This window comes from Bubalus bubalis, chromosome 8 (assembly GCF_019923935.1).
Source record: "Bubalus bubalis isolate 160015118507 breed Murrah chromosome 8, NDDB_SH_1, whole genome shotgun sequence".
In the NCBI taxonomy this organism is placed as follows: Eukaryota; Metazoa; Chordata; class Mammalia; order Artiodactyla; family Bovidae; genus Bubalus; species Bubalus bubalis.
In genome coordinates, this window is record NC_059164.1 from 51,128,944 (window position 1) to 51,147,805 (window position 18,862).

The following is an 18,862-nucleotide window of genomic DNA, read 5'->3' on the forward strand; positions in this document are numbered from 1 at the left end:
TTAATGATTACAATAGATTTACTATTTAAAGTTTCTTTAAAAAACTAGTAAACATTCTCAGAAGTATTTACTTCAAAAAAATATTGTTACTAAATGTCTCTTCTGTAAGTTACTATAAATTTCAAGATATTACAAAAACACTTGTCATATTTACACAGGACAAAAGAGAAAAGTGCACACTGGATGACTCACAGTGCAGACGCCATTCGGATAATGTTCTTTTACATAAGCTCGTAGGGCAGTTTCTACTGAAGTTCTCCATGATTCAATTGCATTTTCTGCTTCATATGGTCTTGGATCAGTTGCTTCCTTTCTTAAGTGATCAAATTTGAAAGAGATTCTGTTTTTTGGATCCAAAAACTTTCCATTTCCCAGGTCACCATGTTCTGTTATCAGTACCTTCGATGATGCAAAGAATTTTGGGGAAAAAAAAAAATTTTTTTTTAAATAGTATTTAAATACTGTCATACTAATATACATTCCTTAAGCTTTTTCTTTAAAACTATAAAATAATTCTACTCTAAGCAATTGACCTAACCATATGGCATAACTAAAATACTTCAAATAATTAGACTATAAAGATAGTGAGGGTGGTCTTATTCAGTTTACATCAGTGGATCTCATTTTCTCCCAGTATAACACCCAGCTACCCAGCTGGGGGAAAAACTTCATCTTCTAACATCCTGCTGGAGTCAGGTTTGGTTTGGTTTTGGAGACCTATGAACAGGTTACTATTATTATTATCAGTCTCCAGTTCCTCAAAACTAAGGAAATGGTAATAACCTTTAATGAGGCTACAAAGGAATGATTTTAATCCAGTTAGAATTCTCTTCAGTGTGTCCTACATTACTCCTGGGGCCACAATTTCACCTACTGTTAAGTGCCTGCTGCTTGTTTTTAGTAAGCTAATCATGACAGTTGTTTTCAATTGACTTGTGAATTAAAAAAGAAAAGTAATTTCTTCATTTATGTATACATTTCTTCATATATGCATAAATTTGATATTTTATACTTTGTTTTTAAAAATTTCACTTTCTTTCCCATGCAACTCTCCCAATATTTGACTCCATACCTATATCAGGACTCCCCCATCCCTCTGAAGTAAATTATGCAAACATAGGAGGTACCCTTTTAAATTTTTTCTAGTCATGTTATTCTACAGATACACATAAATACATACATAGAGGGGTTTTATTTGGTCACTGTTCTTTGAAAATGGAATGAAAATGCACACATACTTTTCTGCATGGGGTTCTTTTCAACATCAATGCCTTATAGAAATCCTTCAAAGTCAACTGGTAAACTGCTCACCATTCTTTTAAATGGTTGCATACTATCCCTTGATATGGATACAACATAATTTATTCTGCCATTTCACTATGCTGGACCATCTTTTTATTTCCAGGTTTTCTTTTTTGGGGGGAGGATCAAGCACATTAAAAATGTTGAAGTATTATAGTATATATATTCTAACATGCTAATGTTTCTATTTCCACTGGATGCTTCTGTTTCTCTTAGATTCTTAGCAGTGAGAACAGTAGGTAGAGTTTGTATATTTTTAATTTTTAACACATAATTATATTGCTTTCTGAAAATGGCTGTGATAATCTACATTTCTAAGAACAATAAATGAGATGTTTCCCTTCATATTATCACCATCAACAAGCACAGAGTTCTTATCTTCAGTCTGATGAGCATAAAATATATCTCATTACTTTAATTATATTTCTCTGGCTAAGTCTAAATATCTCCAAGTTTGTGGACCAATTTTTCTTCCGTCGAATACCTTTTAATATTTTTCATCTGAGTGGGTTTTTCTTATTAACTTGTAAGTTTCTTTTATTTACGGTGATTTGTTTTATTCTACAGTTAAAATAATTGATATGCAGCAAAATGCCCATCTTTTCTTTTACAGTTTCTGGGTTTCCAGTCTTAAGATGGTTTCCCTTGCCCTTAAACTACACATGTACATGCTTTCCTCCAAAAATTCTAGTCATTTTACAAATTTTTAATCCACTTGATGTTCATTTGTATACATTGTATGTGACAGAGGACTGGCTTAACTACATGGTATACATAGTTGATAGAAATCAGTTGTACCAAATACCCTTTATTATATACCTGTCCAAATTATAACCTTGTCATGTATAAAAATATTCATATAATTCTGAACTTGATACACTGCTCTCCTGAACTGTTTGTCTGCACAATATCACTCTGATACGACTTTACACTGGCTGTAAAGCATTTTCTGCTATCAAACGATACAACTGTCTCTCGCCACTTTAAAAAACATTTTTCTAAGTGTTTTTTCAAGCATGGTTTTCATATAAAGTTTGTGAAAATTTTGACCAATGAAAAAAACTATCAGGATTCGAATCAAATTGCATTAAATTCATATTTTAGTTTTTATATAATTTAACTTTCTACTTTAAAATGGAATTCACTATGCTTTTCCATTTGCTCAGAAACTATTTTATGTTTTTCAAGAAGATATCCATCACTTTCTTCGCAATCCCATGCACTTCCTGTTAAGGTTTATGTTCAGTATTTGTTGTTTGGTCACTAAGTCATGTCTGACTCTTTGCAACCCCATGGACTGTAGCCCACAAGGCCTCTCTATCCATGGGACTCCCCAGTCAAGAATACTGGAGTGGGTTATTTCCTCCTCCAGGGGATCTTCCCAACTCAGGGATCAAACCCATGTCTCCTGAATTGGTAGGAAGATTCTTTACTGCTCAGCCACCAGTGAAGCCCCGTGTTCAGTCTTACCACTATTTAAAATGAAACCTCTCCCCCTTCAATTATTTCTAGTGTAAAGTCCCTACTTGCCACAATAGAGGAAAGTTAATGCATTTTATATACTTACCTTAAATTCAGCCATCTCACAAAATTCTTTTAAGTCTAATAGGTTCTTTTGGTTGGGAGGTTAATTTATGGGAGTTTCTCACTACTTCTAAATACAAAAATCATGTCACCTAAGAGTTCTCTCTGCTTCAAAAGCTTTAAGAGTTCTCATTCTCTTGTCTTATTTGCGACCCTCCCATTTATAATACATAATGATGGTAACAAGTTGACATATCTAGATAGTTTTCTATTTTAACTAAAATCACATTAGTGTTTGTAATTTACTACCGTTTTTTGTTAAACAGTCTATTATATTTAAGAGGTTCTCTTCTACCTCTGTTTTACATAGGGTTTTTGTAATGAGGATTAGCTGCTGGATTTTTCAAACCCCTTTTCACCGTCCTTTGATATATCATAAGACTTGTTGGCTAATTGATAGAGCCATATATTGTCTTGGAACCACTCCTACTTTTCATAATAAATTCCATTTCGTCTTGGCATATCATTCTTCTGATATACTTCTGGATTCTATTTGTCAATATTTAAAAAGTTCTGAAATCTACAGTCATATGAGAGATTAGTGTAGTGTGCTTTTTTGTTTTATATTTATTAGGTTTAAGTATTAAAATTATGATAGGTTCATAAAATGAATTTGAGAGCTACCCAACATTTTAAAAATATGCACTCCCTGGATCTAGCAAATCTTTTAGGGATTTACCTTAACAAAATGATGGTCCGTGTGCTCAGAGGTATAATGAGGTTCAGCACAGTACTGTTTATAACAGTTAAAAAAAAAGCGAACCCAAAATCTCCCAAGGGGAAAAAAAAATTAACAGCTTTATAAAATGAAACCCACTATAAGCCTCTTATACACATGTGTGTATTTACACACATGCATAAATCTATTTGTCTTCCTATCTACCTATCCAGATTTACTTTTTCCCTTCAGTTATAAGTCATCTTCTGTTTAGTCTCTCTTTTTTCCCTGTAACTACATAACTAGGGGACCACATATTACATAATGCCAAATGCAAGCTTTAATTAGCCACTGAGACTGTTACTACTTTCTGTTGTGTTTTATCTATGAGCTCCTTCTTCTTATCTTTTATATAAATTGTGCCTCATATAAGCATAATATGAATACAACTACTGTTCAATTGACTTCCCTGGTGGCTCAGACGGTAAAGCATTTGTCTACAATGCAGGAGACCTGGGTTTGATCCCTGGGTCGGGAAGATCCCCTGGAGAAGGAAATGGCAATCCACTCCAGTACTATTGCCTGGAAATCCCATGGACAGGGGAGCCTGGTAGGCTACAGTCCATGGGGTCGCAAAGAGTCAGACACGACTGAGCAGCTTCACTTTCACTGTTCAATTATTAGTAACTTCAAACCAAAAAATGAAAAATAAGAATGCTAGTGACTTTTTGTGGCTCTTCTTTGCTTAGCAATTCCAACTTGCACTTTGGAAAGAAAGGATTTAATAATTACTAAATACTAAGTTACTCACATGAACAACTGCAGAATTCCAGAATAACCAAATTATGACATAAGTCTTACTAATATATATTCTAGATTTTGGATTAACATAGGATTGATTTTTCCCATATAAAAAACAGTAAGGTAGATTTAAAGCAATTATCTTGTAAAAGCTTAAAATAATTACATTTGAGAATTTCTAAAAGGGACTTTTTGCTAACAGCATTATTGGTCTCAACAAAAGAAACTACAGTTTCAATTATTTTGCCCCTAATTGGCTATGGTTAAAATAAACACTTAAAAAAATTTTTTTAAACATACCACTTTACAATTCTTGCAGGATACATTAACCATTATAAGTGAAATAAAGAATAGCAGATCCTGTGTTTTTATGAAATGTACATACCTGATCTTCATAACCTTCAATTTTTACTGGGGTAAACTGGTCCAAGTTATATTGTGCAAATGCACTAAAAAAGAAAAAAGTCGGTTATTTAAAATTATGTATTTAATGCTCTTAAAAAAAATCACAAACAATTCACTTGTCAATAAAAGTCTCCTGCACTGCACATGACAAGTTAAGTAAAACTGTAATTCTCCACTATTGATCTTATATTAGGTATATATTATATAGATATGGCTTTATAAAAACTGATGAATGACATCCAGCTTTCAATATTTAGCTAGTATAGGCCTCACTTATCACATCCACAAAAAGAGGGGTTTGAACGACTTCCAAAGTTCCTTCTAGTTCAGAAAACACTCCATTTACCCACTCATCATCCATGCAAATATTTAGGTGTTAAGCACTTTGTTAGACACACTGAAACCAATAATTTCTCTGCCCCTACAGCCCAATCACCCATTTCTAAGTCACCTGTTCCTGTAGTTAAGATATTTTTATGCCCTTTACTATGAGTCACTCACATCTTTTACTTTTTACCATGTATTTTCACTAATTTCTTTTATCTATTATTCAAATTCTGTTCATTATTTAAACGCAGCTCAAAAATCATCTCTCTAAATAGAAATTTTAAATGTCTTCCTTTGGGCTCCAATAGGCCTCTATACTTTCTTCAGTTGGCTAGAAACTGAACATGTCTGATTCCCCACTGGGAAGTCCCTAAGAGGTTTATTTGTCTCATCATCACAGTAAAGTCTGGTATTCACACATCTGTTAGATAAAAGGCTATTTCTGGATATTTCAAAGTTTTCTAGATTTAGGAGTACCAAGTCTTAAGTATGTCTAATTTTACTATGAAATATACTGAATTTATGCCTTTTAGCAAAGATGTCCAATTAAAACCACTTTTTAAGAAAACCCATGTTTTTTCCCCCTTACAAAAAGACAGAAATTTATCAAAACTAAATTAAAAAAAAATTAAAAGAGTTAAAGCAATAGGAAAAAGGCAGAAGGTGGAAAAGAAGTACAGAGAAAGAGATTGCTTATATTAAAGAAATTCAATATCAAAAAATGAAATTGAAGCAGCAACAGGACTATGGCTATGCACTTACTCTGATCAAACTGCTCCTAGGCTACATTCTAAATGTTTTTATAATGCTTTCCAAACTTATGTTATATAGCTCTGGACAGTCTCAAGGACAGGTGATACCATTAACTTTTGAGGATGAAACCAGGTTTGGAGATACTTCAAAAGTAATTCAGAATCAAGGGAACAATGAGGTGGGGGTAACACGATATTTGTTTGAAAATTTTTTCATAGGACAGTATACATCAGAGTAATATAGTTCTAAAGTCAATCAATGATTTAAGGTGTATTTCTGTACTTTACAGATAACCTCAGAAATCTGCAAAATGAATTTGAATAAAGAGCTTTGAGAAATTCTGTACAAAGATTACAAATGAAGTCAACAAAAAGAATCAATACTTTCTCTCCTTATTCATCTAGTTAGCAATCATTTACTGCAACTATAACCACACACAAGAAAAACTGACGTTTCTACTCAAAGTTTTGATGTTTTTTGAAGTCATAAACATCTTGTTTTTATCACTAGGTACTGATTTCCTCAAAGACTAATCTTAAAAAATTAGAGTATCAGGCATTTAATGTATATACCTCTTAAAACATGGACCAGGACATCCTGTCCCTGAAATTTGGTTTATAACAGAAGAGAAATATAGCTCACATTCCAAGGAAATTCAATTTATTTAAAAGTAACAAACATCAGATAAATACTCCTTTGGATAAATAAAATTTCAATGCTTTCATCATACTTTATTCAAATGTATGACTATTTCATACCACTTATATAATTATGAATATTTTTGTGACCTTCATTAAACTTTATTCTGCACAGGAAAAACTTCTTTCAACAAATCAAGTTTCTTATTTCCTTAACTTAAAAAAAATTCACTAATTTTTGCACCTACATTAAACAACCCACATTTATTTACCACAGAAAACTCAAGAGGAAACAATTACTCTGAAAAGTACTATTGTTAAAAGGTCATGAACAATGTACATTTCCTTTACTTTTTTAAGACTTTTGTCAACATGCTATATGCTATAAGAAAGAAAATAAATTTTACTTGGATATATAATTTAAAAGGTTTAAAGAACTTAGGAATAAGAGGCCATTCACTCAGAAACTAATAACTGAAGTCAAAGATATCAAGTAAACTGATTTCTATTAAGCACATCAATTAACAGGGGTGGAAGCAACCCAAATGTCCACTGATAGGTGAATGGAAAAACAAAATGTTTATCCATTTTTTTATCTACAAAACACACACACAGCAAGTGTTAAAAAGGAAGGAAGTTTTAACATGTTCCAACACAGGAGAACTTTGAAGACATTCTGTTAACTAGAATAAACCAGTTACAAAAGGACAAATACTGTATGATTCCAGTTATAAGAGGTATCTGGGGAAGTCAAATTCATACAGAAAATAGAATATAATTCTCAGGGGCTAAGAGGAGGGGAGAATGGGAAATTGTAGAGTTTCAATTTGAGAAAATTTTAAAAAAGTTCTGGAAATGGATGGTGGTGATGGTTATACAAAATGTGTATGTACTTAATGCCAAAGAACTGTGTGCTTAAAAAACATTAAAAAGTTAAAACTTTATATTAGGTATATTTTTCCCACAATAAAAAATAATATATAAACATTGCTATTAAAAGATAACAGGGCATAAAAGACCCCTAACAGCTAGTACAATCTTGAGAATGAAGAACAGAGCTGGAAGAATCATGCTTTCATATTTCAGAGTTATACAACCGGGTTGGTCAAAAGGTTTGTTTGGGTTTTTCCATAAGATGTTAAGGAAAAACACAAATGAACCTTTGGGCCAATCTAATTCAAAGCTACAGTAATCAAAAGAGTATGGTGCTGACACAAAAACAGACATACAGATCAATGGAACAGAGTAGAGAACCCAGAAATAAATCCACATACTTATGTTCAATTAATCCATGACAAAAAAGGCAAGAAATTCAATGAAGAAAAGACAGTCTCTTCAGCAAGTGGTGTGGGAAAACTGGACAGTGACATGGAAAACAATAAAATCTGAACATTCTCTAATACCATATATGAAAATAAACTCTAAAGCCCCAACTGTAAGACTGGAAATCATAAAACGCCTAGAGGAAAACATAGACAACACTCTGATATACATCGCAACTAGTTTTCGATCCATCTCCTCAAGCAAAGTAAATAAAAGGAACCTAATTAAACTTAAAACCTTTTGCACAGCACAGGAAACCATCACCAAAACAAAAAGACAAAATAATGAACAGGAAAAAATATTTGCAAATGATATATAACTGATAAGGAATTAATATCCAGAATATATAAAAAGTTGATACAAATCACAATTAAAAAAAACAAACCACCTGATTAAAAAATAGGCAGAAGAACTGAAGAGACCTTCTTCCAAAGAGGACATACAGATGATCAACAGGCAAATGAAAAAATGTTCAACATTACTAATCATTAGGGAAATGTAAATCAAAACCAAAGTGAGATATCACTTCACACCTGTCAGAACGGCTAGTATCCAAAAGAACATAAATAACAAATGCTAGAAAGGATGTGGAGAAAAGGGAACCCCCCTACACTGTTGGTGGGAGTGTAAATCGGTGTAACCACCGTGAAGAACAATATGGAGCTTTCTCAAAAAACTAAAAACAGAACTGCTTTATGACCCAGCAATTCCAGTCCTTCGTTTATATTGGAAGAAAACGAAAAAACTACTTCAAAAGGATACCTGCACCTCAATGTTCATAGCAGAATTATTTACAATTGCCAAGATATGGAAGCAACCTAAGTGTCCACCAACAGATGAATGGATAAAGAAGAAGTAGGTAAATATGTACTATGGGATACTACACAGCCATAAAAAATACTGAATTTTTGCCACTTGCAACAACATTGGTGGACATGGAGAGCATTTATGCTAAGTGAAATAAGTCAGAGGGAGACAAATATTGTATGGTATCACTTATATGTATAATCTAAAAATAGGACAAACTAGTGAATATAACAAAAAAGAAACAGACTCACATATATGGAGAACAAACTAGTGGTTATCAGTGGGGAGAGTGAAAGGGGGTAGGGCAAGAAAAGGGCAGGGGATTAAGAGGCACAAACTGTTATGTATAAAATAAATAAGCTACAAGGATGTATTGTACATACAAGGATGTATTGTACAACAGGGAATATAGTCAGCATTTTGTAGTAATCACTCATGGACTATAGTTTTAAAAAGCTGTGAATTATTATGCTGTACACCTATAACATATGTAATATTATATATCAACTATACTTCAATTTAAAAAGTGGGGAAAAGATAATAGGAATTTAAATCAGAAATATCTAGAAATCTGTTGAACCTCCACCTTCATTAGAATTAACTCTAAAAAGCAAATTTATTTGATAAAGCCTTCAAACATTACAAAAAAAAAATTAGAGCAAAATTTCCCCATTAGTCAAGATTTCACATTCTGGTAGTATTCTAAGATGAAAGTAGGTGGCTGTATGGATACTGAACACTTTGGAAGGCATCTTAAAGTTTAATTTCATCATTTTCAAATGAGTAAAGAAGTTAGTTAAAATATGGGTCCACAGGCCTTATTCAAGAAAGTGAGAGAAGAAAAGAAAACAAATTATCTCTCTGAAATCTTAAGATAGTTGTGACAAGTCATGATTGTGGTCATTGGTCCAAAGATGACATACTAAGATTTAGAACTGCTTAGTGATTCTTTGGGAGAAGGCAATGGCACCCTACTCCAGTACTCTTGCCTGGAAAATCCCATGGATGGAGGAGCCTGGTGGGCTGCAGTCCATGGGGTTGCGAAGAGTTGGACATGACTGAGCGTCTTCACTTTCACTTTTCACTTTCATGCATTGGAGAAGGAAATGGCAACCCACTCCACTGTTCTTGCCTGGAGAATCCCAGGGTCGGGGGAGCCTGGTGGGCTGCTGTCAGTGGGGTCGCACAGAGTCGGACACGACTGAAGCGACTTACCAGCAGCAGCAGCAGTGATTCTTTGAATCACTCACAAGTCTAGTAAACACTTATTAAGTAAGCATTTGTCAGGTACTGTGTTAGGTATTTATGGACAAAGTTCCTAACCCTCAAAAATCTAGTTTTTAAATTGGAGTACAGTTGATCTGTAATATTTCAGGTGTACAGCAAAGTGATTCAGTAATACAAACATATACACTCTTTTTCAGATTCTTTCCCACTACAGGTTATGACAAGATATTGACTATAGATCCCTGTGCTATATAGTAGTTGGTCCTTCTCAAATATCTATTAGGATCAAGCATTTAATAAAAAGTTAAGCTTGCATAAAATTGAAAGTATCATAATTTCAAAAATCAAAGTTTCTAAAATAATTTTATCCAACTGTACAAATGTCAAAATGTAGTATTAAGTATTGGTATTAAGTATATAAGTCACACACAATGAATACAGAGTTTCATGTATAAGTCGTGTCTCTATATTCCTCTGCGGTCAAAATATTTCTCTTCTAATCTAGTACATATATATGAACTTGATGTACATGTATCTGTTTCATGGATTAGTACCTAAAAATCCCTTTAAAAGTTTTTCCCATGTCACTTTAATTATGTTAATATAATACATAATACTTACTGGGCTGCTCCTTCCCTGAGAAGATTATCATTATTAAGTAGTAACCGAACATCTGCAAAACAAACATTATGTTTTCAGTATTACTATTTTCCTATACTTGAAATTTCTATGGATTGAATTTATTTTAGTCATGTATTAGCCTCCTAAACACCCCCCAAAATATGTACAGAAGATAAAAATATTACTGTGATGACCAAAATAACCACGGAAACACATCATGGTATTAATAAGAAAAGAAAAGATTTTGGAAAGGAAATAAGAGATGGAATGAAAAAAAATGTGTTATTTCAAATGCAGGCAGACTGAGACTGTAACCAGCTATACCTGTAACTTTCTTCTCTGTGTCTCCAAAGAATAAAGTGAAGATAAGCTACACCAAAGAGATGATGTGAACAGATCTGCAAAAGATTGAGGACTATGCCTCTCAGTGTGACAATACTATCATGAATCTCAAACGAATCTGCTTTATGGAAAAAGTGATTAAAACAAGAAACAGCTTGTGAACACAGTACAGATGTAGGCATTTTGTTTCTCAGACATCTCATGTTCAACAACAGATGAATGTGTTTAGTGGGATATGGATAACTACTTTACTTGAGTAATCTCATTTTGTTTGTTGGTTCTTAACTTTGTCCTAATTTTAGACTCAACTATGCAGATATGTATCTATTAATCATTAAAAAAAAACTAAAACTAAAACTTTTAGTTGGGAAAAAAAAAAATCACAAAATTTCACCAGAAACCAAACAAAATTCTACTCTAGTCTTGGTATATTTTCTTTCATTATTTTCCCTACACACTTGGCTATTGTACATAATTGCTATCATAAAATATACATATAACAAAGTATCCTAATTTTTTCATTAAATGAAAATAACACAAATAACTTAAGAAATTAAGTGTTAAATACAACAAAGACAATAGTTCTTATAAACAGTGTAAAATTGGGCTTCTAGTAGATATAATGTAGATATGCATTCATCAACATGGAAATAAATATACAATAAACAGGAAGGAGAAAACTCATCATGTATAGTACTACACTTATGTAATGTTATATACATGAGTATGAACTGAGAAACATTTTAAGTATTTTATTCAAACAGTGAAGAAGAGAGGGTAGAATTCTGTGTGATTCTAGATTCTCTTCTGCACTTTAGAAATTTTAGAATGACTACGAATCAATAAAAATATAAAGTTATTCCAAAGGAAAAAATATTGCCTATTTACATACCTCTTTTCAGCAGTAGGTCACAATTAAAAAAAAAAAAAATCTCTTTGACTAACCACTAATATAAATCCAATTTAATTTCTAAATTAACTGATTTTAAACAATGGAAGCTTCTGCCTAGAAAACTAAAACAAAGATATTCACAAAGTAAACTGGCAATTCTACTTGACACATATGATTCCTCTATCTTCAGTATTTAAAGCACAAGCATTAACAGTGGTTTTGCACAGTAGTGTCTCTTCTCCCATTTAAATGGGAAAATAATTTAAAAGCAGAATCTATTGATCCTGTTATCTTTACTCTGGAAAAAAAAAGTTCAAACTTTTATCATATGTAGAATACAATGAAAGAAACAGAGAAGAATTTGAATAAAATAAAAACTACTCTTAAGGGATGTGGTTTCAAGTCAGACCACACATTAGAACAATGGGTGATGAGTGGGAGTCTAAAAAACAAAGAACAGTATACATTTCAGAGCTCCTGCCCAGATAACACATCAGTTCCAGAAAACTAAGACCAAAAATCTATGTTGTAACGATTCTAACACAGTCAATCTGGGAAACAGCATTTGGGAAGCACTAATTTGACAAGGTTATGACTCTGCATTTCTAACCTTTGTGGAGTTCATGAAATTATTCTGATGTTAATGTTATCAACAAAAATAGCATAAAAATAATCAAATGCATATGAGATTTTTTTCCCTTCAAATATTTAATTCCTTTTTAACACTAATATACTCTTTCAGTTAAAACCTACATATCTTGTATCTCCCACTTCCATTCCACAGCCCCAGCCTAGGCCTACTGAATGGCTTATCCTGAATGCCAAAATCTACTGGACCTCAACACAGAATGTATTAACTCAATATTAATTTCCAATGAGACTTACAAAAGCAATTTCTAGGACTCATATATTCTTCAAGGGTCTTTCTGATGAATACATTTGTAAGGCATTTAACTCAAAACAGTACGTGAAAAACTTCTCTCAGAATTGTAATTTTTCTTGGCTCTGTAAATTGTACAGGAGTTTGGGAGCCACTGACTTTAGTGCAATTTCCCCCTTATCAAGTTAAATGCCAATTTTGACCCAAGGGAAAAGAGACTCTGCCTTCTTTAATGTCCCAACCATCAAACATATTAATGGGTATTTAGATTAAAAAGGCTGAATATTAAAACAGAATTTAAGCCCTACAGGAAACAGAAGTATTTTTGAATTCTCCCCAGCTTCCCAACTTATTGCTTCAGATTTTATAGTTATCTTGAAAGGGGGAATATTTTAACTTTCAGATTTTTCACAATATAGACTACCATTCTTCCTGAGTGTAGCTCAGTGGTTAAATTTTTAAATGCGTAACAATTGCCATATGTAACTCTATGTACTAAATCATACATTAATACAGTTTGTGGATAATTTAGGGGATTTTTCTAAGGTATTTTAGGATTTGAAATGGCTGAACTATTTCAAATTCTAAAAGATGATGTTGTTAAAGGGCTGCATTCAATATGCCAGCAAATTTGAAAACTTAGCAGTGGCCACAAGACTAGAAAAGGTCAGTTTTCATTCCAATCTCAAAGCAGGACAAGGCCAAAAAAATGCTCTAACTACCACACAATTGCACTCATTTCACATGCCAGCAAGGTCATGCTCAAAATCCTCCAAGCAAGGCTTCAACAGTACGTGAACTGAGAACTTTCAGATATACGAGCTGGATTTAGAAAAAGCCGAGGAACCAGAGAACAAATTGTCAACATCTGCTGGTTCACAGAAAAAGCAAGGAAATTCCAGAGAAACATCCATCTACTTCTGTTTCACTGACTAAGCTAACGCAGTTGACTGTGTGGATCACAACAAACTGTGAAAAATTCTTAAAGACATGAGAGTACCAGATCATCATATCTGTCTCCTGAGAAGCCTGTATGCAGGACAAGAGGCAACAGTTAGAACTGGACATGAATAATGCACTGGTTCAAAATTGGGAAAGGAGTATATAATGGCTGTATATTGTCACCCTGTTTGCAGAGTACATCATGTGAAAGGCCGCGATGGATGAAGCACAAGCTGGAATCAAGATTGCCAAGAGAAGTATCAATAATCTCAGATACGCAAATAACACCACCCTTACAGCAGAAAGCAAAGAGGAACTAAAGAGCCTCTTGATGAAGGTGAAAGAGGAGAGAGAAAAAGGTGATTTAAAACTGAACATTCCCATCACTTCATGGCAAACAGATGGGCAAACAATGGAAACAGTGACAGACTTTATTTTCTTGGGCTCCAAAATCACCACACATGGTGACTGCAGCCATGAAATTAAAAGACGCCTAGCTTCATGGAAGAAAACCTATGAAAAACCTAAGAGAGCATATTAAAACGCAGAAACATCACTTTGCTGACAAAGGTCTATACAGTTAAAGCTATGGTTTTTCCAGCAGACATGTATGGTTGTGAGAGTTAGACATAAAGAAGGTGGTGTTGATGCTTTAGAATTGTGGTGTTTGAGAAGACTCTTGAGAGTCCCTTGAACTGCAAGGAGATCAAAGCAGTCAATCCTAAAGGAAATCAATCCTGAATATTCACTAGAGGGACTGATGCTGAAGTTGAAGCTCCAATACTTTGGTCACTGATGTGAAGACCTGACTCACTGGAAAACACCCTGATGCTAGGAAAGATTCAAGGCAGGAGAAGGGGATGACAGAGGATGAGATGGTTGGATGGTATCACCAACTCAAAGGACATGAGTTTGAGCAATCTCCAGGAGATGGTGAAGGAAAATGGAAGCCTGGCTGTGCTGTAGTCCATGGGGTTGCAAAGAGTTGAACACAACTGATTGACTGCACAACAGCAACACTTTTTGCCTCATTTTTTGACTTTCAAAACTAATCTTTTCTGAGGTGAGATTCCATTATATCTTATACTATGAATGAAAATGAATGATTAAACTTCTTAAAAAAAAGGTTTAAATAGCTTACTGTGGAGTAGAATGGTTAAAAAATGAAACTGAATACCCATTTAAGACCATAGTGAAGGCTTTCAAATATTTGAAGTAGAAGTAACACATTTTTTAAAGTACTTATGGCAGCTTATTCTCAAAACTGTTTTCAAAAAGTTTTGTATAAAGATCACTACAAGCCATTTTCTGCATGACTGTTTCAATGTTTCAACCACATTGTTCCTACTGTTAAAAAGGAAGTATTTTAGAGTTTTTACAGCAACCAGGAGACTATGTTATATTTAAATTTCTCCTCTATGGGTGAACAATTATAAAACTATTTGCCATATAGTGTGAGGTTTAAAGAAAGGCATACTGGTAACTGATTTATGAGCTATAATTTAAACAACAAATTTTTTTACATGTGATGTCATTTTCTAAGCAGGTGAAACAGGCATGGTGAAACAGTGTTTCTCCCTTTCTTGGCTGTTCTTATTAATCTACTAAGCTTTTCTTTAAAAGAAATACAAAAAATGCATCTCACAATTCCAAAGAATAGTTAAATTAAAATCTTCTTGTCTTTTTAAATGATTTAATGTTATTCTTTTAGAGGATTAAAATTTATCAGGTACAATAATCGTATGTCATAAATATATTATATTGTAGACCTTACATAATGCAGACTGACAAACATTTTCATTGTAATTCAGAAAATACAGATTTTTCTACCCATTCTCTTTAGCTTAGTTACTGGTTATGTAATTTATTCTTTAAAGAATGAGTACTGGATACATCAAGCCTTACTGTTATGAATTAAACACTCACCATTAAACACTTCATTAAATTCTCCAGGAGGAGCATGAATGATGAACTTGGCTGCTATGCGCACCTGAAACAGAAATGAAGATATAAATGTTCTATAGTATAGGCCTCTGCTAAAACAACCAAAGAACCATGTGGAATTATACTGCTTCAAAATTCTATTGAAAATGGCTTAAGATTTTAAAGACTGACTTTTTTTTCACTCAAACACCCTAAAGTTATTACTCTTTTAATTATTTAATATAATCAAAATGCATAAGCTGAATGCAGATAAACTATACATATAACTAATGCATTTAAGGATTCAAAGCTGCCTACATAGAAAGATTTTCTTATAAGCAAATTTTTCTTTTAAACTAAAATGGAAACAAATGACCCATCAAGAAAATTTAAATGTAAGAAGAATTAAGAAACATTTAGGTACAACAAAAAAATATATATCCATGTGTCTATACATGTATATATACAGATGTGCTTATCTATAAAGTCTATCTATAAATAGACTATAGATAGACTTTATATCTATAAATAGACTATTTATTTATAGACTATCTACAAATAGTCTATAAATTTATCTATCTATAAATTAGTAAAAAGAAAAATGTAGAGAGGAAGAAAGCATAAATTCAAAATGCTCTGAACATGACACCTGACTGAATCTTGGGAAATTTTAGCTCAAAAATAAGTGAGAGACAAATATCAACAGGTGAAACTGAAATTTGAAACTGTTAGTCACTCAGTTGTGTCCGACTCTTTGTGACCCCATGGACTAGAGCCTGCCAGGCTCCTCTGTCTGTGGACTTCTCCACGCAAGAATGCTGGAGTGGGCTGCCATTCCATTCTCCAGGGGACTGAACCCGGGTCTCCTGCATTGCAGGCAGATTCTTTTCTGTCTCAGCCACCAAGGAAGCGCCATCAACAGGTATACTGACAGACATATTTCAAGAGAATAAGGGCTATATTACAGAGATTAACACTAATGAATACATACATATATATATTTTTGAAAGGTTAGATGACAAGCCCAGTATTGTCATTTACTGAAAAAATTATGAGTAATTATAATAATTTCCCAATCACTATACAATAACTTTCAACTAAGCTGATCAGTGATCTTGTCAGATATGTACATTCATGCTGCTGCTGCTGCTGCTGCTACTGCTGCTGCATCACTTCAGTCGTGTCCGACTCTGTGCGACCCCATAGACGGCAGCCCACCAGGCTCCCTGTCCCTGGGATTCTCCAGGCAAGAACACTGGAGTAGGTTGCCATTTCCTTCTCCAATGCGTAAAAGTGAAAAGTGAAAGTGAAGTCGCTCAGTCGTGTCCGACTCTCAGTGACCTCATGGACTGCAGCCCACCAGGCTCCTCCATCCATGGGATTTTCCAGGCAAGAGTACTGGAGTGGGGTGCCATCGCCTTCTCCGATGTACATTCATGAGTCCTACCCAACCAACTGAATTAGATTCTGGAAATGAGGCCCAGAACACACTATTGAGAGAAGCTTTCCAGGTGATTTTTAAAATACACACTCAAGTAGTCACTGAATTAAGGGACCACACTTGGCAAAAACAAAAGCCTTATTTCATATTGTCCACTTGTCACTGTTCTGATGTGGAAACTAAAAATAATGTAAAAGGAAACAGTCCTAGATCTATCAAGAAATCAAATTTATTGTTAAAAGCATTTCAACAAATAAAAACTTCGGGTTTTCTTCTAACAGGTATTTAAGGAAGAAATACCAACTTTATACTAATTATTTCAGAAAACAGAAGTGAAAACAACTTCCAACTTTTTAAAAAAGAAGAGCATTATCTTATACCAAAGACTAAAATACTATAAGAAACACAACTCAAAGACCAAAATCGTCCTGAAGGCAGATGCAAAAATCCTCTCAATAAAATATTAGCAAATTTAATCCAATTATATATAGAAAGGATAACACATCACAACCAAGTGGAGTTTATCCTGGAAATGTAGGGCTGTTTCAATATTTGAAAATAAATGAATAGTAATTCATGATATCAACTGATTAAGATGAAAAGCCACAACTACCTCAATAGAAGCAGAAAATTATTTAATAACATTCAACAACCAATAATGATAAAAATTCTTAGCAAACTAAAAAGACAGTGTCTTTAATGTGATAAAAGATATTTTCAAAAAAGCCTGTAGCTAACATCATCCTTAGTGGTCAAAGACTGAAAGCTCCCACCTAAAATCAGGAACAAGACAAGGATGTCTGTTCTCATCCCTCCTATTTAACATCACACTGAGAGCGCAATAAGGTAAGAAAAAGGAATGAAAGGCAATTTCATAAATAAAACTTTCTACTTGCAAACATGATTCTTTCCAATGAAAAATCCCAAGGAGTCTTAAACAAATAAAGGAAAACTACTCAAAAACCTACAAAACTTTCTTGGAGTAGGAAATGGCAACCCACTTCAGTATTCTTGCCTTGAAAACTCCATGGACAGAGGAGCCTGGCAGGCTACAGTCCATGGGGTTGCAAAGAGTTGGACAAGACTAAGCAAGAGGAGCGAGCAAGAACCTATAACTTAAGTAAAAATCTAACAAAATATGTGCAAGACTAATATTCTGAGAACTACACAAAACTGATGAAAGAAATCAAAGAAGCTCTAAATAAACAGATATGCTGGGTTCATGGATTGGAAGTCTCCTTATTGTAAAATAACAATTTTCCCCAAACTATTCTACAAATTCAATGAATGCACAATCAAGATCCAAAAAGAATTTCTTTGATACATATCAATAAGCTGATTCTAACACCAATGCTTCCTATACTATTATTTTTCTACGTTTGAAGAATCCAATGAATGCAGATTATTTTGGCTATTTTGTATTAATATGCCCTCCCTTAAATGCAAACAAGATCAAGAAATCACTCTGATGCCCAGAACAGCCATAAACACCACCAAAGTATTAAAAAAAAAAAAAAAGATTTTGTCTAGAAAATTAGAGGGAACAAATATTATTCACACCCTCAGTAGCAAACGGGCTTCCCTTGTGGCTCAGCTTATAAAGAATCTGCCTTCAATGTGGGAGACCTGGGTTTGTCCCTGGGTTGGGAAGATCCCCTGCAGAAGAAAAAGGCTACCCACTCCAGTATTCTGACCTGGAGAATTCCATGGATTGTTTAGTACATGGACTGTATAGTCCATGGGGTTGCAAAGAGTTGGACACCACTGAGCAACTTTCAGTAGTAAACACAAAGTAGTAATGGCAAATGAAATAGAATAGCCAAAACAATTTTGAAAAAGAACAAAATTGAAAAGTTCACATCACCTAAGCTACAGTCATATACAGATCATAATGGAATAGAATACAAAGCCCCCAAATAAACCCATATACCTCAGTCAATTAATCTTTGACAAAGGAGGCAAGAATATACAATGGAGAAAAGACAGTCTCTTCAGC

The 18,862-nt window shown here is 33.7% G+C and overlaps 1 protein-coding gene across 1 annotated transcript in view; it reads right to left on the reverse strand.

Moving 5' to 3' along the window:
* The window catches only part of CAPZA2 (capping actin protein of muscle Z-line subunit alpha 2), a 55,909-nt gene that overhangs the window by 11,882 nt on the left and 25,165 nt on the right, over positions 1-18,862 (reverse strand). Inside the window, exons 2-5 of the mRNA XM_006069690.4 lie at positions 15,429-15,492; positions 10,447-10,498; positions 4,731-4,794; positions 193-399 (exon numbers count right to left, since the gene is read on the reverse strand). Coding sequence (XP_006069752.1) covers positions 193-399; positions 4,731-4,794; positions 10,447-10,498; positions 15,429-15,492 — 387 coding nt within the window. The remainder of the gene's footprint in view (positions 1-192; positions 400-4,730; positions 4,795-10,446; positions 10,499-15,428; positions 15,493-18,862) is intronic.